General features: G+C 40.8%; 1 protein-coding gene across 1 annotated transcript; it reads right to left on the bottom strand.

The window, feature by feature from the left end:
- LOC146453125 (uncharacterized) lies at window positions 1-21924 on the bottom strand. Its single transcript, XM_085097058.1, has 13 exons — window positions 21832-21924; window positions 19004-19028; window positions 18499-18587; window positions 17917-17973; window positions 17081-17153; window positions 15521-15904; window positions 13881-14207; window positions 13306-13467; window positions 9999-10361; window positions 9210-9608; window positions 8317-9006; window positions 7733-7753; window positions 1-4359 (listed from the first exon to the last, which is right to left on the bottom strand). The coding sequence occupies exons 1-13, from the start codon at window positions 21832-21834 to the stop codon at window positions 32-34; spliced, it is 6921 nt and encodes a 2306-aa protein (XP_084953184.1). The 5' UTR covers window positions 21835-21924; the 3' UTR covers window positions 1-31.
- Between the last annotated feature and the right edge of the window lie 2759 nt (window positions 21925-24683).

Genomic DNA, 24683 nt, shown 5'->3' with positions numbered 1-24683 from the left:
GCTTTCTTTCGCCGTGTCCCAGTGTGTTCCTTCACTTGGAGGCGCTTGGATCTCTCCAGATGTTGCCAGAAGCCGTGTAGTATGGACCGAGTTTCCAAATGAACTCCTCGTGAGCAATTTTGTCCTTGCAATATTTCAATTTTTTATCAGAACATTTAGTGCACACAAATTGAAGAGTGTCGCTCTTCCAAGAATGGGCAAAGGTACATCGATTTGTAGCTCCACTCTCTGGTCCTGTGTGTTTGAAGCATTCTTTGGTCTTTGGAAGTCCAAAAACGCACGCTCCATGGTGAAGCCTTCCTCTTGCGTCGACATGTATGGGATCGAATAACTTTTTCTCTGTACCTCGAGTGCCGTAAACTGTTTTCCAGTTACCAGATTGTTTTGGTGCTAAGCCAGTATCTTGTGATGTTGCACCTTTACTAACTTGGCTCTTTGCACCATGCTGCAGGGCTGATGAATAAAGAGAACGAGTTGAAAGGTTATCTAAATCTAACGAAGAAACGGATTCACCAAAGTTGCTTAAACTCTTTGCTTTGTGGAGAGGTTCGCCATCATGACAGCACGTTAGACTTAGATTTGATGAGCTGGTGGGTGTTAAAGTAGTTGACATTTCTGTCTGTGAAGAACCAGTCGGTACCACATCCCCAAACGTAACTAGTTGGGGGGAATTGGCTGGCAGTCTCGGCTTACCGCGACCCAAATGACCAGAATCGCCAAGTTTGGTTCTAGTAATGGAAACTCCAGACGGATTTACCACAGGAGCTGATGCATTCCCTTCAGCTGATCGACTTATGATTGCATAGGTATCATTATCCACGGGATCATACGCATACGGGCCTGCAAGAGTAAAACCAATGTAAAACCATAAATCATCCTTGCTCTCTTTGGGGTAAAGCGTATTATCAAAATGAATCTGGATGCCTTGGTACGTAATCACTCCTTTGAAGGCGACTTCTTTTTGACCCTTTACGCGTTCTAACTTCTCCTTGGTTTCTTGACTTCTCCAGAAATCAGTCTTGGTCTTCCACGGTCCCTCAAGCCATCGAAACTCTTGACTGCTCACAATGGCATTCAGGCCAAGTCCTTTCCCAAGAAAGTACTCGGCACCAGATTTTCTAAATCCCAATCCCGCCTTCTTACGTACGATGATGTCACATTGTTTGATTGATTCTTTGGTACTCTGGTTGTTAGAAGCGAGACCATTAGGAACGGGAAAGTGAACCATGTAATTGAAAAGATGGGCCCACTCTGAACTTGGAAACCTTCTGACCCATTTACTGACAATTTCCTCAAGTTCTTTGACAGGAGGTCTCTCTTTGAGCTGGAGGCAAGCCTTAGAGCAAATCAGTAAGTCGTTATGATTTCCCTGTCCCTGCAGGCAAATAGACTTTAGCAGGTTGTAAATGGAGGCTACTTGCCCGTCTTTGAGGTTTAACCAAGCGCTGTAAGGCGTCTCATCATGAATGAAAAGGATATCTTGAACTCTCTGCTGAATGCTTCTGGGTTCTGCTCTTGTTGCAAGGGAGAGAGGCAATGAACTTTCTTCACTTAGTTGCCTTCTGTCATATCCAGTTATTTTGTAGAATGTTCGCCGTAACCGGGACGCTATAATTTTTGTGTTGTTGAGACCTTTGACTTCATCCTCATCATAAGTAGTGGTCTGCTTGAGCTTTACATTTCCAAACAGCTCATTAAGTAGATCGAGGGTATTCGAACTAAGATCATGAAGGTACTGTTGATCATCCAAGGAAAGGAACTGTGTCATTTCCCAAGGCAAGCTTCCCGTTTGAAGAAATCTTGTGAAACTTTCTTCTTCACTATTAAAGTGAGGTAGACCCTTAACGATTTTAAGAAGCGAAACAGTGGCTTGAATTTTTCCAATCATTGAATAATGTTTCTGGCCAAGTGACTCTTTCAGAGCAGCCTTGTCATACACAGCCAACGCTTTGCGGCATATTTCAATCAAACCTGGTAGTAGGTTTAAATTTGTTCGTTCCTCTAGTTTTGACAGCTGCAAATTGTAGAGGCCACCTTTTGTCCCATAGTTGACACTGTAATCAGGTTGGAGTTTTATTGCAATGTCCACTGCAATGTGTGCTGCGTCGATACCCGTTCTAGGCATGGGAAGGGTATCAGATTCCATTTCTGACTTCATGACACTGTGAAGACGCTTGTTCAGTTCACTGCATTCGCTCATTTTGTTTGCATCCATCTGATTCCCCATGAACCTCGCCAACTGTTGCCAGGCATATGATTTTCGCTCTTTCTGGACAGCTTGTTCACAGATCGTGAGAAGGACCTTTAATGCTCCTGCGGTGTTACTTTCTTTAACCAAGATTTCTTCAATTACAGGAGAATATTTGGTACGTACTTCACAAAAACCAAACACATCGTCTTCTAACTCAGGTCGGTCAGAACCGTCATCTCCGCTTGGCTCCTCCAAGACTGGGTCAGATATCCTCTTACGCTCTAACAATAACTTAAAAACTTGCTGTCTCAAAAATTTGACTACGTATGTCTGACACTTGCAGATCTTCTCTAAAATATACACAGTGATTTCTTCTTTACCGATTCTTGACATAACCACCTCACTTACAAGTGAATGAGCAGGTCGCCAGCCGTGGTAGCCATTTGTTTCATCTTGTTCTTCCAAGAGAAGTCCCCCAAAGATTTCATGGACATCTTTAGTACGTGAGAGTTCCTCTTTGGCCCTGGTCCTTGAATAGTACAACAGGTCCATGACAATTGAGTGGGGTAGGATAGAAGATCCTTCGCTGTATTTGTAAAGGAAGCAACAAATGTTCAAGAGTGTTTCATGAATGCCCAAAGAGTCCGTAAGGATGCTGCTGATATGATTCTGGAGCCTGTCTTCAATCTTCAGGTAATCCCGTCCAAACAACTCCAATCCAAACCAAATGAACCGTCTTTCTCTTTCGAGAACCTCCTCCACTTCTCTTCTTTTCTCGGTGTCGCTTGTAATGTTGATCAATATATCTTTAACAAGACTTGTTTCGATCTCATCCAGTTTTCTGAGGGTCGTAAGTTCAAAGCTTGAGATGCTCTTTGACTTTGTAACAGGAAATGTCTTCAGCACCACACATTTTGTCTGCCTCTTCATTATTCGCTCTGTTAAATGGCGTGCATCGCTTTCAGAGAAGTTATCAACAAGTACTAGCACTGGAAGGGAGTAGCTTGAATTCTTCTCATCATAGACAATACTCTGCAGTTTGTCTATGTTGTAGTCGGTAGATGTCGTTATAGCCTTCACGACGGCACAACGGTAATGCGTTCTCTTCTTCCACAGGATCCTACGGCATAAGGTCGTCGCGCCAGCTCCCGGTTCGTAAGGAACAATGATGGTTTTAACATGACAGTTTGTCTCCCCACTGTTTTCGACTTTACACAGCGATTTTAGTGCGCGATCTACCTTTTCAATAATCTCATTTTCAAGTGTTCTAGTAATACTATGCTCGTGAAGTAGATTCAGCTGACTTGCCTGTGCCCCCCTGTAAAATGCGTACCGTTCCTTCTCAATAGTGTCTGCCAGTCTGGGCAACCGTGGAGTAGGGCTGTACACTTCCAAATCTTCCCAAGAGTTGATAACTTTGTTGAGCACCATTTTATAACTTCCGTGATAAAATGGAAGTTCTGTTGAAGCTCCTTTTTCGTCAAACTTTGACGGCCCAACCATTTCACAGACAATTTCTTTGAAAAAAACCCATGGAACTCCGGCCACGGTACATTCCTTGATTTCTTTCCGTAATGCTAACTTAGAAGCTTTGACTAGTGCCTCTGCCACCATTACGTTTTCAGTGATAATGGTTAAACAGTTTCCAGCCGAGTTTCCAAGGATGCTTAGGCAGCTCTCCATGATGTCTGCCATCTCTTCAATTGCGTTCTCGCTTAGGCCAAGGAAGACGCAGACAAGTTTTCCAGGAGCAAAGGCCTGCTTGTAAGCAAAAAGGGTCCTATGCAAACAGTCCTTTGAACCTTTAATCCAGTCTCCTCTCTGTGTTTCTTCATTGCTCGATATCCAGGTGGTTCCTTTTGTTATAACGAAAGTGTCTGGTGATACTTCATTGAAATCATCAAGGGTCCTAATTTTGGCCCGTGCTCCGTCAGTCGTCTCGTTACAAGCGTAATATAAGCCATCTTCTTTAGAAGCGATGTCAAACAAATCAAACACTGCCACCCAAGGAATGTTCTGCAAAAAAGACAAGTGAGCAGTACCTCTGTACTGGGCAGGCATCTTATTCGCGATAAGGATGTAGCCATACTCTTTGTGATTTAGTTCATGCAATCGCTCTCTCAAATCGCCAATGAATCTTTGAGCATCACCTTCATCAAGGGTAACTCCTATAATACAAACAACAAGAAAGTGTGCGTAATAATCGCGGGAAAAAACCTTTTTCCCCTTGTTTGGATTTACTATGCTAGGTGCTTTTACAATGGAATTTTTTTCCACTCTAGTCACACTACCACGGGCCGTGCAACGTTAAGTAATTTCTTTACCACTACGGTTAGCCAGTCGGTCATCAGATAGCAATGAGTGTAACATGTTCTTGTATGCAATATCACATAACGTTACATTGTAGACATGGATAAAAACCTAGATCTGATCTAAACTAAACATAAAGACACTCTGTCAGAGCGTTAAAATTCTGCAGCACCACAGTGGAATGAAAACAGTTTTTTAAACATGTGCCAAGAAATGTCTGATGACATATTCCTCATCAAATGCAGTCGCACCTCAGGACCTCAGGGAAGACTTAAAAGACAAGCACCTCTTCCAAATTAATAAAGCTTAAACCGAAAACCGTGAACATTCAAGAAAAATGACCCGTGTAAAGTTACTGCAGCCGAAGTACAAGTAGTCCTGAAAGAGGCTACACCACCACTGATGATGGGTCAGAGAATTAACATATGTTATGTTAAAGTACTTAAGTGAACCCATTCATTTCCTACTGAGCGTTAGCCCTGGTAAGGAAATGGGAGATTGTCTGAGGCGAAGAAAAAACTTTGTGTATTTTGTATTTTTTATTTACTCCACATGATCTTACTATATCAGGTTACAGTACGTAAGAAAGGAGTGGAGAGGGGCATAATTTAGTTAGCTAATCGTATGCCCTTTAAAATTACGTTAGTCGTTGCAATATTTGGTAAGATAAAGAAAAAAAAAGACGAAAAAGGAGAACTAATTATAACTAGAGGAGAAGAAAGACAGAAAACGTTTTTCAAGGTCGTGTAGCAGTGATTAATAGTGAGCAAAATAATACTGGAAGAGAGAAGCAAAAAAATCTCCTATCTCAATGGTAATCGAAAGTGGTACAATGAGGCCGAGGTCCAAATCAGAAAACTGAAGAGTATGGGACACTTTTACCTTGGACATGGACACTGGGCCATTTGTTGTGATTCAAAGAAGAACTGAACCTGTGGTGCAGACCATCACCTAGCCTTATTTAAAAGTAGGGTTCAGGAAGGTAGAGCGGGCATCCAAGTGCCAAGAAATGCACCCGGTTCCACCCCTTGTTTTAAGTAAATTCATAAGCGCAAGTTGTTCTGCAAAAAGAAATGTGATAGCTGTACAAGTGGTTTTACGAAAGCCCAATGACTTTGAATCCAAGTAGAAACGTTTGATGCGGAAGTCAAAGATCTTACATCATTGAGAAGGTAGTTTATCTGTTGCAGTTAAACAGCACATGAAACTGAAACCTGGAACCTTTGCCCAGAGCAATAATAACGTAGAGAGGACCCGTCACATTCCATTCGGACACCTCTTTGAGGAAAGGAGTAATAGTGTTCAAGTACACGTATTTAAAGTGCATGTCATATTTGAAGCCCTGCAGAGTAAACACGTAGAAGAGGCCAAAAGGGTGCATCCATGCTTGTGCAGACTGTGGTTTTCAGATGTTTGCCCGTGTGAAGTGAATTCGGATGTTGATTTGCTCATCAGTACCGGTTTCATACGGGAATTTACAGATGGCGAAGTAGTAAGTGGAAGAGAAATGGGCCTATTAGCAATCTCGACCTCTCTAGGATGGGTGTTGTCGAGTCCTATAAAGATTCCTCATTGAGAATACACAGCTGTGACAAATTTCGTTGCACATGTTCTGGAAATTTCAGAAGCGAGTAATGCAAGGGACAGTGCAAAGCCAGATAGGAACTCGAGAGGAATCAGGGAGACAAGCTTACATGTACAGATTCGTTAGAGACTCAAGTGTAAAGTTGAGAAAGCAAAGAGTATTGTGTTGCGAAATTTAAGGGTAGAGAATTCGTAGGTAAAAGAAGCACCGTCCAGCTTTAAAGATTAAAGGAACTTTGAACACCTTGAATGAGATCTCTCAGACTATACACAGATGAAGATGGCGTAATTCGATGTCCTGGAAGAATCGCTCAAACAGTGGAGGGACACCAGGCAAGGCATCCTGCATTTGTGCAGATAGAGCAGCATCTAACAAATTTGTTTATTGTTATTTATAGTGCCACAAGAGTGTTCGTCATGGTGGAGTGATAGAGTCACCAACAGAACTTAGAATACGGTTTTGGGTGAGAAAGGGAAGGCATTCGTTTCTTATGCAGTGATCGGAGCCATTCATTTGGATGTCACTAAAAGACAAGAACTTTTGCTAAATGTGTCATGAGGTTCATACCAAGCAGATGTGTTCTTCAGTTGGTCATATTCAGTCGTGTAAAAACCTTTAAATTAGCTGCAACAAGTTGCAGTTACTCTACGAGCACCCAGATGTCCAAGCCTTTCTAATAGAGAAATTAATAAGGTATGTGGATATTTTATTTGAAGAAACATCATGGTGGAGTGGATTCTACGAGAGAATGGCGAAAGGAGTACAGAGATGTCTTTGAAAGACCCTACGACTAACTTATGACTGTAGTGGTTGAAGTGGAAAGCACCTTGAACGTGAGACCTTTGACATATGTGTACGAAGAAGGTGACCCAGAAGAAGCCATGCCGCCAGTGCATATGATGTACACGAGACGAATGACAGTGCTGTCGCCTTACCTTTCGTTTCGAGAAGAACGAAGAACTGAAAAGGAAGATTCTCCAAAGGAATTGAGCAAGCCAATGAATAGTTCAGCCTCAAGTGGAAGAGGGAATATTTATCAAAACTGAGGGAACATCACGAGATAACCTAAACCAGATGTGGTTAACTGATTGAAATGGAAGATGTGGTGACAGTTGTCGTGGAGGAAGAGCCTTACGGAAAGTGGCAAATGGGAAAGAGATTAGGGGATCGGAACGAAAGTTAAAGTCTTTACGAAACTGGCGGAGCCGTTTTCCCTAACCAGACCAACCCACTTGGGGTAACAGATACTACGCTGCCAAGGCAAATGGAAGCCGAGCAGTCGAGTGAACGACAAAAGCTTAGAAGAGTTCCAAGAAGAGCTGCTGCCATTGATGCAGACGTTGATTACCTCCACGCTGCATAAGGGGAGGATGTTGTCAGTAATGTGAATGCAAGAGTCGTGTAACTAAGCGTGGCGTTAGGTTTCTAGTTTTCTGGACTGTGCATACTTGAAGTACATTATGGAAAGTGTCGTGTGCAGCAGATACGTAACTTGTGACACGATTCGAAGATCTGTGTTGTGGAATCGATGAAAGGATTGTGACATTACACCAGTTATTTAGAGTTTGGTGTTATTGCTGCAGTAACATGAAACGACAGCAACATTTATATAAGGTGGTTGGACTTAATTATACCTGAAGACTTACCTTCAGTCAACCCGTGAGCGCCTATGAACAAAAGATACAAAATATCAGAAACCAAATCGTGACCTCGAAAAACAGATCACTTACACACGGCGAAATGACAGAGATATCATACCAAGTAAAATTTAATACAACATTTCGGTCTCAGACCTTTATCAGTTACAATGCAGAGTGGTAAAACGCTTTTTAAATACAGTTTCAGTGTTAGCAATTACGTGGTAAGGTAAAAAATATAAAAAAGACACGATGATTAGCGTATAACATTTACAGGTTGAACACGCTGTAAACTAAAGAAAAAAGGCTCGAAAGTGTAAAAAATCATTTTGAATATTACTAAACAAAACTAGCACCCCTCCGGTGAAGAACGTTCCTGTAAAGAACGCTCCTGGCCCCGATCCAACCCTCTGAAAAATTACCGCGCCACGATCCAGAGGCTAGGTATAGTATAGTAAGTATTGTTATTAATTGTCGTAAGCAGTGTAAGTAGTATTTAGAATTGTTAATGTTGTATTCTGTGTCAAGTGAGACTAATAAAAATTGTAATTAAAAAAAAAAAGAATAATACTCGGGTAGGTATATCTATTTACCATGCTTTGCCTTCTTCCAATCCTCGTACTTTTCTTTAAGAGGTTTTCTGACATGCCTGTCCACGTCAAATTGCTCCACAGAGCTAGATACCCCATTGGTACGAATCGCAACCTTGTCCCACTCATCTTTGACTTTGAAAGAGTCACTCAAAGCTTTCTTTCCAGTCGTAGCATGGTGTCCACCTGTCCTATCAATCCAGCTTTTAGAGTAATAAATGCTGGCTTTGCAGAATCGCCAATCACGAGTGACCTCTATCTCAACGACATACAGGTTGCAACGGTTTCCTTGTTTCTTAACTGGGACGAAGTGGATGCTAACACAATTCTGTTCTCCACCTTTTTGTAATGGCCCTGCATCGCTTTTGATATGGTCATCAAGGACAATTTGGAAGGCTTTATTGATGTCATCCTTGATGTGCTCTACATCAAGTCCTAAAATTTCGCCATGCTGATACTTAGAACCTTTCTCCAGACTGTCTCCAACACCAAAGTATATGATTCCGCGTCTGTCGGCATTTAAACAGGCACAGATGAACTTCTTAGCCTTTTCCATTATTTTCCAAGGAAGGGAACAGGACTGGGCGCTCGCGAGCGACTTGAACTCCAATTCCCTGTTTTCTTCAGCGTCCAAAACAGAGCCTTGTTCATAGAAAAAGTCTCTTGCTGCGACACCGCGAGGCCTTGGGGTACCTGCCAGTAAAAAAAAGATTTCATCGGTGACCATGATCAACTGAAAGTCCATTTGTCTTCATCTGACGTCTACTTGGAAAAACACTAAACTTTTTAATCTGAAATTTTTCATCCTATTGCTGGTGTGTATTCAAAATAGGCCATGAACCAACCAAGATCAGCAAAAGAGGTTTCAAAGACCACTATTTTAAAAGTTTACTTACATCTGCAAACTCCCTTGGAATCTTTTATTTGGTCTCCTGCTCTATCTCTGATTTTCTCTCCCTCCAATTCACGTTGATTTAAGTTTCTATTAACGTCCAGGTCTGACATCCCATTTTGCAGCATCGTAGTATTCGAAGAAGCAGTTACGAGCAAAGGCACAACCTCTTGACCATTCTCTCCTTGACACGTTTCGTTTTCTTTTCTAGATGTTGCTATCTCAGTGGCATCTGAAATGGAGGTAACATCTTTACCATAATTTGCCGTTGGGACTTCATGTGCACCAGCCCAATGTGTCATGGCTTCAGCGGTGTTGTTTCCAACTGTCCGTGTAAACTCATCTGCTGTTGCTTCTACTACTGGTTCTTTTGGTGTGTGATCAACAGCCACTGCTGCTTGACCTATTAATAATGAAAATCCATTCAATGTTGACACCCAACAGAAGAAAGTCTCATTCTTAAGGTCCACCCCTCAGTTGGTTTGCTTGTGTGTGTATGACCTCTATACCAGCGGGAACAATATGCCTAGGGTAGACGACAGACTGACCGTGGGCCATCTCGCCCACAGTAGGGGTTTGTTAAGGACCACCAACCCAATCGGTAAAAATATCGTCACTGAAACATCGAGAACTTCACAAGAGTTTAATAAAAATATTATAATATCTATATAGTGCTTATACATCGCTGCTCTAAGCGCTTATCTCGGGCTTCATATCTTGGGCAAGGAAGAGTCCTCTTCACACAAAGATGGTAATTTGATGATGTCAAGGATGCATTTAACAGATAACATACCTTCTAAAGAGCTCGTGCCTTCGTTTCCTACTTTTGTTGTTTCTTCTGCGCACTTGTCAATGGTTTCAGTGCTTCCCGTTGTTCCTTTGGAAGAGTTCTTGTCTTTCTTCTTTTTTGATTTACTCTGTGTGCTCGATTGTTGGTTTGAAGACTTTCTTGCTTTTTCTTCTACCGCCTCTTTTTTCGTGTGTAGTTGATTCACAACTGTTCTTGTTTCGTCCTGATTGTCAACAATGCCCTCGGCCTCGAGGAGAGGGTCCTCTTTGGGGGTACAATCTGCATTGGTTCCATTTTGGTCAGTGCTCTTCCGTCGATCATGGACATCAGCAAATGTGTATTCCCTCGCGTTTTCGCTATTGTTAACTGTCGAAAAAAGCACACGGGATTTTGATTGAAACATATTTCCGAGACAAATGGTGAGTTGAACAAATTCCAGAGAAAACAACATAAACTTGACGCGCATTTACGCATAAAAATATAGCAGTATTCCATCCCTTACCCGTTCATCCTCAGTTGATTTAAAAAAGAAGAGTTGAAATATAAGCTTTATCCTTTATGAACCCCAAAGTCACCAGCACCTAATTCCCCCTTCAAATATCACTGCATTACCAAACATACAGGCCAAGAGAATAAGTAAATAATCATTTAAAGCGGAAGTATCATTTGTTTCCAAAATGCGTTAGAACAGACCAAGAGTTTTTCCTTTCAAGAATTGAATTGTTTTCTTTCCTCTCGTTGTTCTTGAATTCAGTTTTGTAGCTAAGGGAAGGCCTTATTTAACCATTTTTTAACAAAAGAGGTCAAAATGCCATGGCACTTCCCCTTTGAGGATCCATTTACCTATCTCATTGCTAAGTTACACGGTAGCTATGCAAGTACAATTTGATTTCCGGTTCCAGCGACCGACAAATTTGGCGCGCTTTTCTTCTCTTCAAAGTTTGAATTTATAGCCGCAACATGTTGTTTTGGGGAAGATTTGTTTTCGGAAATGTCTAGCTGAAGAAAGAAAGAGGAGCGCTTAAAGATAAAATCGGCTGACATCTATGGATTATTTCTACAATACTTTGGGTGCCAAGTATTTTGTGAAGCATTCGTCCCGTTGTCAGGTTAAATACGTCAGTGCTTTCCAGGGCAGCTTTCAACATATTCTAGACTGACAACCGTAGAGCTTCTTTGGCTCGCAACCGTAAGTACGAGAAAGAAATGCATAGATTTTAGAGACGGCTTTTACAAAATGCTCTTTAGAAAACTTTATATATTCTATTAGACCTAGTAATTGAACAAAAGAACGTTAAGAAATAAACATAATGGCAAAATTGTCTCGCATTCATAAGATGAAAGCCGCAAAATCAGTGGCTCTGAGGCGTTCAGTAACCGAATGGCACAGTGCTAGAGAAAAGTCCCTGAGTCAATGTCCGTGGTAGAGAGTATTTACTGACAGTAACAGTAATGTTTTTCGAAAATGGTTATGAAACAGTATTATACAAGGAATTCTTGAAAAAAAAAGACAAATTACTATGTGTTTGCTCCATTTTATATTTTGGGTCGCGTGACTATGGGCGTGGTCCAAAAACATGAATATTGACCAAATTTGATTTGATATGACTAAGCATGTGCTGCATGAGTTATAGACAACAGATATTTCCCTGGAAACGGCATCAAAAGGTAGGTAAATGGACCCTTAAGATAAAATGCCTTGATATATAAACAAATTCCTCCAACTAGTAACACAAAAAATATAAGGAGGTCATTGACGATACTATGTCTGGGGCTTTAAATGTAGTTAAATGCAATTTAACGGAGTTAACAACAAAGAACGCAAGGGTTGCTCCGTGACCAGGGATGTCTCTTTGGGCACATGCGCCAGGAGTCCACGGGCTCACAGAATGTACGACGTGCTTGCTGCATAGGCCTAGCCAGCGTTTGCGTGGCAGTTTTTGGTGCCAGGTAGCTTCTGTTTTTCCCCCTCCCTCTGTCTTTTCCACTGTTTTTTATATTATAGCGGGCGTGCTTCCCTATCTAATTCCTACTAGCGTCATCATGGTTCATTTCTCAACATTCGCGCGGCCGTGCGTCCACAAGATGACGGGTGCAAATCAGACAAAGTCGGGTTTCCGTCGCTTAGTTTTTACAAAGTTTCCCCAGAAATGGACAAAAATAGTGAAGAACTACCCGACTTTTCTCTTGGAATCGAATCTTCTCCAACTGTACCGTACACAACGTAATCGTCATGATGAATCGAAACCCTAGTTCCCCCCTTTAACTTTAATTTGAACATTTGAGTACTTAAACATTCTGTCGGCTTGGAAACTTGTTTGTCGGCATTTTCATTAGCATTAAACTAATACAAAGAAGCAAATTTTAATGGACAATTTCAGATGAAACAGTCTCGTTCAGACCATACCATTGCGGTGTGTTTGTAACCATCCAATAAGAACCTTTGTTTATCTGTACAGCGCATTGAGAGAACTTTGTAATCAGTCACAAATAAAACCTGTTTTCCGCGCACCATTTTGTTGTCATCGTGTTATAAAAGAATTGGTTCATGCTTTTAGCTGTGCGTATATCGAGTTATGGATGCACTTGGGAAGTTTGGAGAGCACTCCAGAAGCTAGATATATCGAGTTGCTCTAGGCTACGCCTCAAGCAACTCTTACGCTTCTCTCGTGTTATCCAAACTTCCCAAGTGCATCCATAACTCGATATACGCACAGCTAAAAGCATGAACCAATTCTTAAATCAGTGTGACGGGTGCCTGGGGGCTCATGGCTGGTTTGCCAGGATTTTCCAGCCATTGGAGCGGTCTCAATCTAGGGACTGCCTGCCAATAGTGGAAGCTCCTGGATACCGCAGGCACCCAACTTCCACTTAGCGATGCGGTCGTTATGGGATTTCAACCTGTATCTCGTAACAGTGGTTTCAGTGCTCAGAATAAACCTTCTTTCAAAATGGCTGCCATTTCAATATTCTTTTGTTTGTATTCAAATTAGCCCTTCTTGCCTCGTTCAAGGTGAAATATTCTTTTGATTTTTCAGCTTAAGAACGAGGCAAGAAGGGCTAATTTAAATACCAACAAAAGAATATTAAAATAGTAGCCATTTTGGAATAAGGTCAATTAGCTCCAGAAAGTGGTCATAAAGGAAAGAACTGTGGAAACAGAAGCGCATCGCAATCAAGTCTATTTCATTACTGCTCCCGTGAAGATGAATTTCAACAACAACCCAAACATGAATTTAAAAGTTAAGTTTGAGTACCAAAATGAACGATCTGGGATAAATGAAAACAAAAAGATTAACTGCATAATTACTTGAAAGGTCAATGCCACCCTTCGCTTTGTCATCTTTGGAAGAGACTTGTGAATACGTTATGGCGTCATCAGTGTTGTCTAACGGAAGTGTAACGTCTGCTGCTTCTGACGCTACTGCTGTTGCTGAGGTTGTTATATAACCAACAGCCATTGACGCTTGATCTACAAATAATAAAAACTCTGTCAATATACAGCAGTCATAATAATCCCACTTTATTTCTTAAAGGAAGAGCGACAAACTAAAAAAAAAACCACTCCTTTATTGTAAGAATAAAATTAGAACGTACGTCAGTGATAGGCGTATCCTGTTTATCCCAATAATCGGCAACATCGCATTGACTTTCCCACTTTTATACACAGTTATGGCCTCCAATTCCCTCAGAATCCTTCAACAGGATCACGCCAAGCCGACAATATACAGGCACTGAGGGTGTCATTGTCATGTTATAACCTAGCACTAACTGAGTTTCTGTATGATCCTCTACTCTAGCATTTCATCAATCAAAAAATACTTTTAAAATGGCGAGACTGACAGATTACGTTCTTTGGGAACAATGATTGACAATGAGCGATACCTTCTAAAGGAGTCGTTCCTTCTTCTTCTTCTTTCATTTCAGCATTTTCTCTAGACTTCGATGCCTTCTTCTTTTTCTTCTTTTTCGATTTGCTCTGTGTGGTGGGTTGCTGGCTTGAAGTATCACCCGCTTCTTCCTCAGGTGTTTTGGCCATTTCCCATTCTTTTTTGGATATTTCACTGGGCTCATTTACAGTAGCTGTATTTCCCTGAATACTACTGTTGTCGCCCGTCACGAAAATAAGGTTCTTGCTGTTTACAGCTGATGTGGCTCCGTCCTCTTGATTACTGAAATCTTGAGAATCCAAATTGGTCGATGTACTTTTTCCTGTATTTTCATGAGAAACAAACAAAAGGAAAAATGGTTAGTCTGATTTACCAGCGGCTGATACAGAAATCATCAAGTCAAAGAGAATTCCACTATAATTGCGTTTGAATACGGACATACTCCAGCAAGAGTTTTGTTGGTTCAGTGCTGTTATTTTTGCCGTTTACGTACTTATCCTCGTTTTTAACTCATTAATGCGCGCATGCGCAATGATCGAGTAATCATGATGTGGGGAAACATCACTCGCTCGGTCGTTCCATCGTCCCATCGATGTGTCGTAAACTTTTAGCAAATATGGAAAACTCTCTCTTCTTCAATTAAATTACACTCTTTTTGGAGTTCGAAATTAAAAGAAATAGCCTAAAGAACACTCGACCGATGTATGATAGTCTTCGTACGATTTTATTTTGTGGACAAAGGCTAGGCGCCGTATTGAAAGGCTCAAGTAGATCGAGATTATCGTCCAAGTCAACAGGGATTTCGCGCAAAACGGAAGGAGAAAATACGATGGAGAAACGTCTGAGGGTGTTCCGTGTTCATTTGCGTGTTCTTCTTTGGCCGGGTCCGAAGTCATTTGGCTGTTAAATCGTTGCGCCACGGCTACCAAATAGTTAAACACCGGAAATAATTATTAAATACAAAAATTAATCTCTCCTAAAGCTGGCGTACATGTGTGGCGCAGTGGTTTGGTGAATACCCCTGGCGTCGGAGGGTTCGGTTTCAAACCTGCCTTGGGGCTGACAAATAAAACTTTTTTTTCTTCTTCTTCTTCTTCTCCTCTTTCGCCGATGAAAGCCAACCATCCCAAAGGCTACAAACAATTTTCAAAATTTAAACTTATTTCAAAAATACATAACTCATGAAACGTTTCAAAAGCTCAGGGAGCATTGCCCCAAAGTATTCAAGAAGCCTAATCTAGCTGAGGGGAAGGGCTAAGAAATCTAAGCGGCGTCACACGCATGGCGTCTACGAATACTTGTATGTAACGTAGTTTGATGCGAGTAAGGCGTTACGGTAATCACTATTCACTTCTGCGTCCACGAGTTGGCTCACAGGAGCCTTAGATGTATTCTATCATTCACATTTGGCTGCACAGAGAAGAGTAATCTAGTCGGCAAAATACAATATGCGACCAATTGGGGCCTTATGTCTCACAGACCACGAAGAGAACAGGTTAGGTGTGTGAGGAGCATATGTGGCCGGCAATCAAATTTCAGTCTCGTCGGCGAATTAAAGTGAGCAAAAGTACAAAAAGGGTTTAAAAAAAGTGGAGTATCCATCTCACTCTATGGCACTTTTCAAGTTAGATTTACCTTTCAGTTTATGATTGATCCGGTCATCTTTCGGCCCAATTGAGCTACTAGCGAGTGCTTCGGTTTGGTTTAGTTCGTTAGTCTCCATAGACTGCCTGCCAGTTTGATCTTCCTCCACGGTCTGAGTTTCCAATATCTCAATTACTCTCTCTTCATCTTCCTTACCCTTGATATCAGAGCAAACGCTGGGTTTTTGTCTCGTAGGATCCACCATCTCGGGGTGGTACTGTGTAGGTATTCGTCCATCGACTTTCTGTTTTTGGCCCCCGTCATCAACGACCACTGGTTCTTTAAGTAATGCACTTGAATGCTTCTCACCTTCCTTTGGCACCTGAACATCATTGTCGCTTTTAATTTTCTTCTTTGTTTGGTCTGTTGTTCTCACTGCAGTACAACGAATTAAGACATGCCTTCAGTTAAAATTGTTAACCTCATCGAAAACTCATATTCTAAATTACTATTTAAACATGTTTTACAGTGGGTGAGCACCAAGCCAGCCTTTACAGCTTGGTTACTTGCCCAGGTAAAGAGACATAAACAAAGCCCGTCTTAATGTGCGAAATTTGTAAGGGGTTGTGTTCAGGTTGTTGCTGTTGTTAACTAGAAAGAGGAAATCAGAAGCATAACCTTTCGATACCGCCAGGAAGAAAGGTTACGCTTCAGAACACATCATGAAAATACTTTGCAATCCAATCTGTTCCAACACGAAGCGTTTTCTCTGTCTTGCCAGTTTGCGCGTAAATGGTCAATTGGTTGTTCTCCAAGTTTAAGGCTAAGTCATACGTCGCACGAAAACAATTCAAGTAAAGGAATGTACCAAAAATCGAATCTGCACGCCGTTCGACCTTTTGGGACTTCAACTCTTAAATTAAAACTCGTTGTTTGAGCGGTTGATGCGCTGATTTACCGAGATTTTTACTCATTTTTTCTCGATCTTGAATGGCATATGACGTCTCTGAAATGCCACCAAAAAATTAGTCCTAACACTCCTAAAAATAAAAACGATAGAATACTATCCTCCTCATACTGAAAAAAGACGTAGGTCCCAAAGGAACATGAAAGTTTATTTATCAAGACTCTTACTGGTTTACCCGTAGGGTCAAGGAAGCTACCCACATAAGACTTCACCCTAATAACATCAACGGGGAAAATGGAATTGAAATTCCCGAAGCGTGGATGCCCACAGTCAAAAAACACAACAGGAGAATGGTACAACAGCGGACCGCCATGGGAAAAACTTCTCGCCTGAACAATGGGGATCGAAATGCACCAATCACAGCGGACCATCGTGGCACAAATGGTGCCGCGTAACCAGTCGACCTCATCGCCTGATGAAGGCTAGCAGTAAGAAGTCGAAACTACGCGATTTACATCTAAAAGTGACTACATCGTGAGACAAACGATAATACACTTATTATTAATGTATCTACCACGATGAACAACATCAACCTCTTTCTTGACGTGATACCGTCTATTCCGATAATTCTTATAACGGAATAGGGCCAAAAAATGCGCCCTTATACTACCGTCACGGTAATTTCGCAGCTGGGGATGTCTTACCTTCATTTCCATGGTATTTGTCAAACCACAGTCGACTAAACTCAATGCTTGGACCCAAAGTCAATCTCAGATCCTGCAAGGACAAACTGCTGATTAAATTCACTGATTATGTGCCATGCAATGTCATATGTACTTAGTTCAAAATTCACCGAGGGTTAGTAATTTGTACTGGTAGCGGAAACGACTGGCCTTCAAATTGACCCTCAAATTGTTGTTCATTCCCAACTTTTACCGTCCTGAACTAAATGTGATGGAATATTTCAACTTGATTTCCATGTAATATTTTTAGTACAAACAACCCGACTTAAAGTGTCGAACTCCAAAGAACCTTACCCGTTTTTTTTTGGGCACAAAATGCAGAACTGGCGTGCTCAGCCAATCAGGAGTGAGTATTTTCGCCGCTCGACCAATCAGTAGTGAGTAATTTGCCCTCGGTGAAAGAATAATTAAGAAAAAATACCCTCTGTTACAACAATCAGCATTCAGTAATTTTACCCTCTGTATTACATTGTAATTGTTATTGTTGCTGAGCAGTTTGCTGCATATACACAAAAAATATACAAGAAAAGATGCGGAACTTGTAAGGTTATTACGTTCATAAGATAGCAGACTTCTATAAATGCTATGAAAAAAGAAACTGTGGAGCTCCGCTTTTAGGCTTGGCTAAAAATATATATTTACGCTTTACCTTCACACAACTTAAATTGTATAAATTGTTGCTGACGGATATTTGCCTTCTGCTTTTTAATTTGTATGAGAAACATTTTCCTTTTGATAGGGTACAAAATGTTTAAAAATCGTTTCTTCCAGGGTATATTGGAGCGAGGACATCTTACCTCTTTGAGAAAAAGTCTTAAGTCTTTCTCTGATTTTATGAAAGACAGAGTCTTATCCTGAAATGAAAGTTAAAAGATAATTGTAAGTTTAAGACGAAGGTGGTCCACGGTTTGGTTACAGATAAAATGGAATTGTTGTTACGTCATATTTGACAGCGAATGATGAAGACACCAATTCAGAAATCATCTTCAACATCCTCAACAATTTTTGCGTGAAAATTAAATAATCTAACCTGCCCCTCTGCCAGGCTTGCCAGGGCAACAATAATTTTATTCGTCAGATTTTTATCAAGGGACAGTCAATTTTTATGACTAGCCGAGCTGTGTTGGTGGGATTGAAGTGGGGCTCATGCACAAAAAAACTATGGCCTGATCAGGATGTGGAAAAACCCATTAGTGACAGTTTGTGCTGGGTGTTCAAGCGCAATTCGGAAGGGGGAGAGGGGTCGTGGAAAAGAAAAGAAAAAAATTTTTTATAGATAATAGCAAATTCTAGATTACATCTTTATTTTTCCTAACCAGCAAGAAAATTAGAGTGGCAGAGTAAGTAACGAGCGGTAATTAGTTAACATGAGAAATTACCCGGAACTGTTGTTCTTTGAAAAGTGGTTTCAAGGAGCTAAGGTCAAGTTCATCCAGGGCAGCAAATACCTTCCGATATTCTGGATCATCTGCAATGAATGCATAACATTTCAGAAGAGATCAGAAGGGTATGGTAGCTAACCTACCTTTATACATCTAATTTGTTTGAGAATCTTTGCTAGAGACATAACGCTGTTGTTACTCTCACCACAATGATGAATGAATGATCACGCTTAGCACCCATTATAAGGAAAATCGACAACATTTCCGATACACCTACAAACTCATCAGTGTTTTACCAATATGTAATGAAAAGAAAGCTGTGATAAGAAATCTCTAAGTTATGTACCAATCATGATTCAAACTATCCCTGACCGGTTAAGCATTAAAAGGTCTTAAAAGTGATCTGATTTAGAGCCCAGTAAACATGAATGCTTGAATCTTCAAGTCAAAAATGACAAATAGACTACACTTATCATTCTCTGAAAACAAAAATGAATCATACCTGAATCTGAAGATCCTTGTTCCTCCTAGAAAATCATTAAAAAATGGAGGCATTGTTTTACATTTTTTTCTCAAACATCACCTGTAATGTCTTTAAAACTGGCACAAAACGATCTGCCACAAATGAAGCCGCTTTGCGCCTTTTGCTAGAACCTAACTACAACTGAAACCTACAAATACCACTGTTAAAGGTGCGCCGAGTACAAGCTGTGTACAGCTTCTTGTTTGCTTAAATTGTCTCCTTGAGTGGCCCGCACAGCTGCCCGCGCGTTTGAGTGCTCTGGTTTGTAATTTGTTCAATTTGCTAGAGGAGTTATTTCTCTGACTTCCTTTTAACTCCGACTTTAGGGAGCTTGAGCAACGACGACGGCGACGTTGGCGAAACTGTCACTATTAAAATGAATTTGCGTTGTTTGAAACATCCTCGCGATAATTCCAATTCGCTTTAAATATAAAATGTAGGTGAAATTTCCTGGAGTTGAATTCTTAGACCGCACATAAGTTTAGAAAGAGAAAGAAAAATTCGTCGTCGTGTGTTTACGTCCTCCATAAAACGTCCCATCGGGAAATGTCACTTCCTAGTCGTGCAGTGACGGCAAAGAAATGTACTGAAAGTGAAATGCACGTGCAGAGTTGTTGTTTTGGTTATTAAGCCCATTGTTTGTTTTTTTTATTTTACGTTCTCGTTGCCACCGTCGCCGTCGTCGTTGCTAAAACTCTCTATTATTTCGAAGAGCAGTGGATTTGAGTTACCGAAACAGAACCTTCGATGTTTGATTTTGTACATGCGACATCAAGCATGGATGCGCTAGTGAATAGAGCTTTGTTGACCTGGGGTCGTTCGATCCTTTTCGAATTTAATATCTTTCAGTTTCAACCTGATATTACTTCGCAACAAATAACGGCATCTCATCAGCCGCCTTGTATCCATTTATTAGATGGTATTTGTAAAATTTTCAGCGCGGGAATAAAAGTTGAAAAGAATCGGAACAAACAACTGTTAGTGCTTTGTATAGTAAACACACATGTAAACGATTAGAAATTCGTAGAAACTCCAGCATTTTCCCGGAAATGGTATCCGTTTTACTGTGTATCGTGATGCCATGACTCCGCTATAGGTCCAATAAGTTCCATTTTTATGATTAAACGGAGCTTCGCTACTGATCGAGACGAGATCTAAACAGAATCACGCGATCTAAATCAGTAGATCATTGAAAACAAAGCATTAGGAATCCTGAATCCCCAGTCAAAACATGACTGAAAGTAAACGACAAGTCGCATTTATCCTGCTCAGGTGACTTGTTAACTGTATTAAAAAAGAATGAGGCTTACAAACTTGTGAAAATTAGGCTTACCATTTCGTCTGTTTACGGCAACAACGTGTTAAATCAATTAGCCCATTGCCTTTGCTTCGTTTGAAGTGGTCTGAAAACTACTGAGCTGGATTTAGACCATACTAACTTAATAATTTAAGAAGATGATGCAATGCAACCAGCCTGTTTGCTTCATCGCCAGCCTCGATCCCAGCGTCCTCGGGAAAGAAAAGTTTGACACTTTCCGCCAAACATTTATTTTTGAATAGTATCGTTTAAATGTTTGGACAGTTCAACGGAACATGACTGTCAAGTAACTAGTTTTTACCCACCCACTTCCCCTGATGGCAGTCAGGACATCTTTCGGACACCGCAAGCTTATTGCCCCAGTAGTCGTAGTCTCCTCCTAAAACCCATGATAGGACAATAGCCATGCACTGAGGATGTATAACTTTAGTAAATTGAGGACCTTCTAATAAATATCTCTCCAAAACAAAAACTATTCCGCCCAGCGTGATTTAGAACTATTAAAATTACAATTATCATATCGTTCATGGTAATCAGATTGAACGTTTTAAACGCTATGGTTCTCAGCTTTTGCATTTATAAAACAAACTTCAAGCACAATCTTCGCATCTCAATCGTTACGATCCATCTCAGTACCCCAACAAAAACTTAGACGGCTGATAACAGTTACTTCTTTGCCTTCGCGTGACTCCAATCCATGTCTCGCATGTTTTACTAAAGCACACTGGTCTTAATATGGCTGATAAGAAACTCACGGTAACTTATCTCATCCCATTTACTGTTTGTGCGATCAGCGCTGTAACTGACGCAGACCGTTCAAAAGATATAACGAGAAAATAGCTGCGATCGAGAAGAGTTTTATTAAAACCGTATAGGGGTTTAGTTTCATTCGGAATTACAGAGTAGCATAAAAAAAAAGGTGCTTATGATCTCCGAACAAGAAATAAACAATAAACCAAGTCGCTTGCTGGCTACGAGGGAAGGTCTGACTAATTTTAGCTATCTAGTTGTTTTTATTTTCCACTTTGACTCATTCTTCCTTCTTTTCAGATGGTTTATAGTCGTCAAAAACAATCACTGAAATACATTTGTCACGTTCGAATGTCATGGAACATGAAATGTGCTACAACTTCGATTTTCATCTGGAGCTATTTAGACTATTTATAGTCTACCTGATTAATTTTCAAAGAGAAGCTTCACGTTGAAGATTGTATAAGCAATAATACGAAAGATTAAACTGACCAAAAAGTTTCAAATCTTCTCTGCGATGATTGCAACATGTTGACTAATGATTTTGTGAAACTTCGAGTAATGCATCGTCGTCAACAGAACCGTACAGTCCAGGCAACAATCGAACTAATTTTCGAGACAAATCTAGCCGCCAACAATTCGACATATTTACCGAACCAACTGATTACTCTTCTGCAAATGGAATTTTATCGCGTGTCGTAAATAACTTGAAACCGTGTCAAAACACTGAAAAACTTACCATGTTATTTCCTTCAGATACTGTGTTGTCTTTCCATGGAACCAAACGGTGCACTTCAGGTACGCGTTCAAGGCGCCATTTCAAATACAGAGACCAGACGGCCAAACGACTTTGTTAATCATGATTTTGGTGGGGCATTACCCGAGTTCTTAATATGGCATCCGCAAAAACAGTGATGTCATGTGGAGCCAATGAGAATGCTTTTATTTTAAAATCAAGTAAACGTTCCCTACACACTTCAATATAGGCCTTTACACAAATATCACGTAAAATCGCCTAAAAATCTTTCCGGAAATTCTCAAACAAATGTCTAAATATCCCAAAAAAATGTCTAAATATCTCGAAATATCTCGCATTTTTGTTTTAAAAATAAGCCGATTTTGAATCTCTTATGCCAAAATTTCCCCAGCGGGAGCTGAAAAGTATGTCAGACATTGTCTACACTAGTATTATGGAAATAAAGCAACTTTCAAAACAACATGGATGCAAAGTTTAATGTTTTCTCCCTAATGGGTTAAACAGTTGATATGTCTAGAATGATAGAACTGAGTATTTTGTCAAGAAAATAGCGAGGAAAAGCTGGAAAACAGCCAAAAAAAGCTATAAATCTTTCTAAATATCCCAAAATTTTCTAAATATCTTAAAATTTTCTAAAATTTTTTTAAATATCTCGGAAACTTCTAAATATCTCAAAAAATATCCGGATATTTGTGTAAAAGGCCTACCTCAATAGTTCTTTCACTACATTGTTTGTTTACAGTCAATTGAAATCCTAGAAATCCTAGCCTGAGTATCAGGCTTTTCGGGGGGGGGGGGGGGGGGGGGGAAGAGAGGAAGGGGAAAAGGGAAGAAAAGCCTGACACAAAAGCATTGAGACGAGTATTCCGCCCCCTCGATGAGCAGGCTATTGAAATCCCGGCCCCGGCGCCCAACCTCCGGGACAAAGCAGGGATTTAAAAAGTTGTCGGATTTTGCAAAATTTCTTTTTTCACTCGTTCGTTAGATACGACGTTAATGAGTAAGTTCACGAAAAAAAATTTACAAAATCATAAAAAGAACAGACGATATGTTAAAAAGAGTGTTTTAGGACGTCAGGTAAAAAAAGCTAAAGGCGACATAATGCGGACATCCCAATTACGCGCCCAGCAGCGCAATGACATTTTGAAAACCTTACACGAGGGTATTCATTGCACCAACCAAAGCTTGTTTATGATCGACAACACTTTCTTCAGACGGCTGAACCGTCTTTTTGTTGTTTCGCCGCCTCTGCTTTGCCGGGTTTCGCGAGGAATTCTTCGCTTTTCCCATTTCGTCTTGGATCCAAAGATAAACAACGTGACCTTTCCCGCAAAACACCAAGACCGGCGCGGCCTTGTCACGAGACTTCTTTGGGGGCCTCATGCCATTTTTGATTGGTCCGCGGCATCCGCTTTAACGAGGTGTGAAAACTGTGCAAATCTTTCGAGGCCAAAAAATCAAAGTTTGTTTTCCAGTGAATTACCTTTCTTTAGATGGATTAATAGGGTATGTAGAGATGATGGATTTTGGTCAAATTTGGCCAGCATGTTGGTCGGACATTTAGCTACAAAAGGGTGTAAGGGTTTTACGTAATTCAAAATATTTTTATCGCGACGGCCTAGCGCGTGACAGCATATGTAAATTTTCTATTGGCCAACTTTACAATTGCTTTTCTCGGGAACCAATAAGAATATCGAAAAAGCCTCACACGCTTTTATAGTTTATTATATCGTGATTGATGAAGTCCAGTTTGTTTGGATGTTCGCGTTAATGCGAAGGCTCGTAATTCAGTAGCCTGTGAACATCCGCCCCCTCCCCTCAAAAAAATCGGGAAGATTTTTTTGAGGGGAGGGGGCGGATGTTCACAGGCTAGTAATTCAGTCAAGTGAACATCACCAGGTTTGTGTTTGAAGGCTCGCGAACGCTAATCAAAACAATAAAAACGAAAACTAGTTTTATTTTCGGATTCTACATTTTATTGGCTTTAAAATGATATATCGTTGTCTGTGGTTCTATTAAAAATAACGCGCGCACGAAGGATTTCCCGGAAGGTACCTCGATTCCTTAACAGTAACCTTAACAACGCATTGGCCCGGAGGGGCGGGAAAATTAACAAAATGTCGGTTTGCCAGGGCCACTGACCGGAAGCGGGGACAACAGCGGGGATTTGAAATGAAGGAACATTTTCCCAGACGTTCACAATTGAACTGAAAAAAAAAAACTTAATATATTTCACGAGCTTTCGTGTTTAAGGAAAAAAACTAGAGAAACCGTAGATTTGGTCGTCTTGCTGTCGTATTGGTTGTTCGTCACTTTACGAGAGCTCCGTTTCATCACTATATGAATGCGACCGGGCTGTTCCAACATATCGCCAACATTCGAGCTGAGGTAGATGAGAACCCTATATGATAGAAAAAGCTACTTATTTTCTCAGCTTTTGGTTGCCACATACCATACACACCCCCTCCCGGGGGAGTGAAGTTTGGAAACCATTAAGTCTCCCAAAATTTGTCTCCAAAGTACAAACCTTCACTTCCCAGGGTCGGGGCGTGCTTTTGTATGATGTTGCAACCGAAAGCTACGGAGGCCAGTGAGGACAGTGTGTGACGGTTATCATAATCGCAGCTTTAAGGTTTTTAACAATAAGTCCCAATGAAAGTAAGTTATTTGGTTTACTTTACTTGCAGAGTATCCAGGCTAGGGATGACCTGTCTTCTTTCCTTGTAGCTTCTTGGAACCGGTCACCTGCTTGTTACTCAACGGCAAGTCGTAGTTTCAATCAAACGAATTTGAATGGCAGAATGGACATGAATGCTTTGACATTTCGTTTAGGT

The sequence above is a fragment of the Pavona decussata genome, unplaced genomic scaffold, assembly GCF_977016875.1.
Source record: "Pavona decussata unplaced genomic scaffold, jaPavDecu1.1 SCAFFOLD_353, whole genome shotgun sequence".
In the NCBI taxonomy this organism is placed as follows: Eukaryota; Metazoa; Cnidaria; class Anthozoa; order Scleractinia; family Agariciidae; genus Pavona; species Pavona decussata.
The sequence above is the reverse complement of the archived record's forward strand: the minus strand, read 5'-3'. Positions and strand labels throughout refer to the sequence as shown.

What these genes read in the sequence shown, in the direction of transcription:
- LOC146453125 (XM_085097058.1), bottom strand. An exon ending in ACAAGGATCTTCAGATTCAG is followed by an intron (nt 18,588 to 19,003) that starts GTATGATTCATT and finishes CATTCATTGCAG; the next exon opens with ATGATCCAGAATATCGGAAG. An exon ending in TCAAAGAACAACAGTTCCGG is followed by an intron (nt 17,974 to 18,498) that starts GTAATTTCTCAT and finishes CTTTCATTTCAG; the next exon opens with GATAAGACTCTGTCTTTCAT.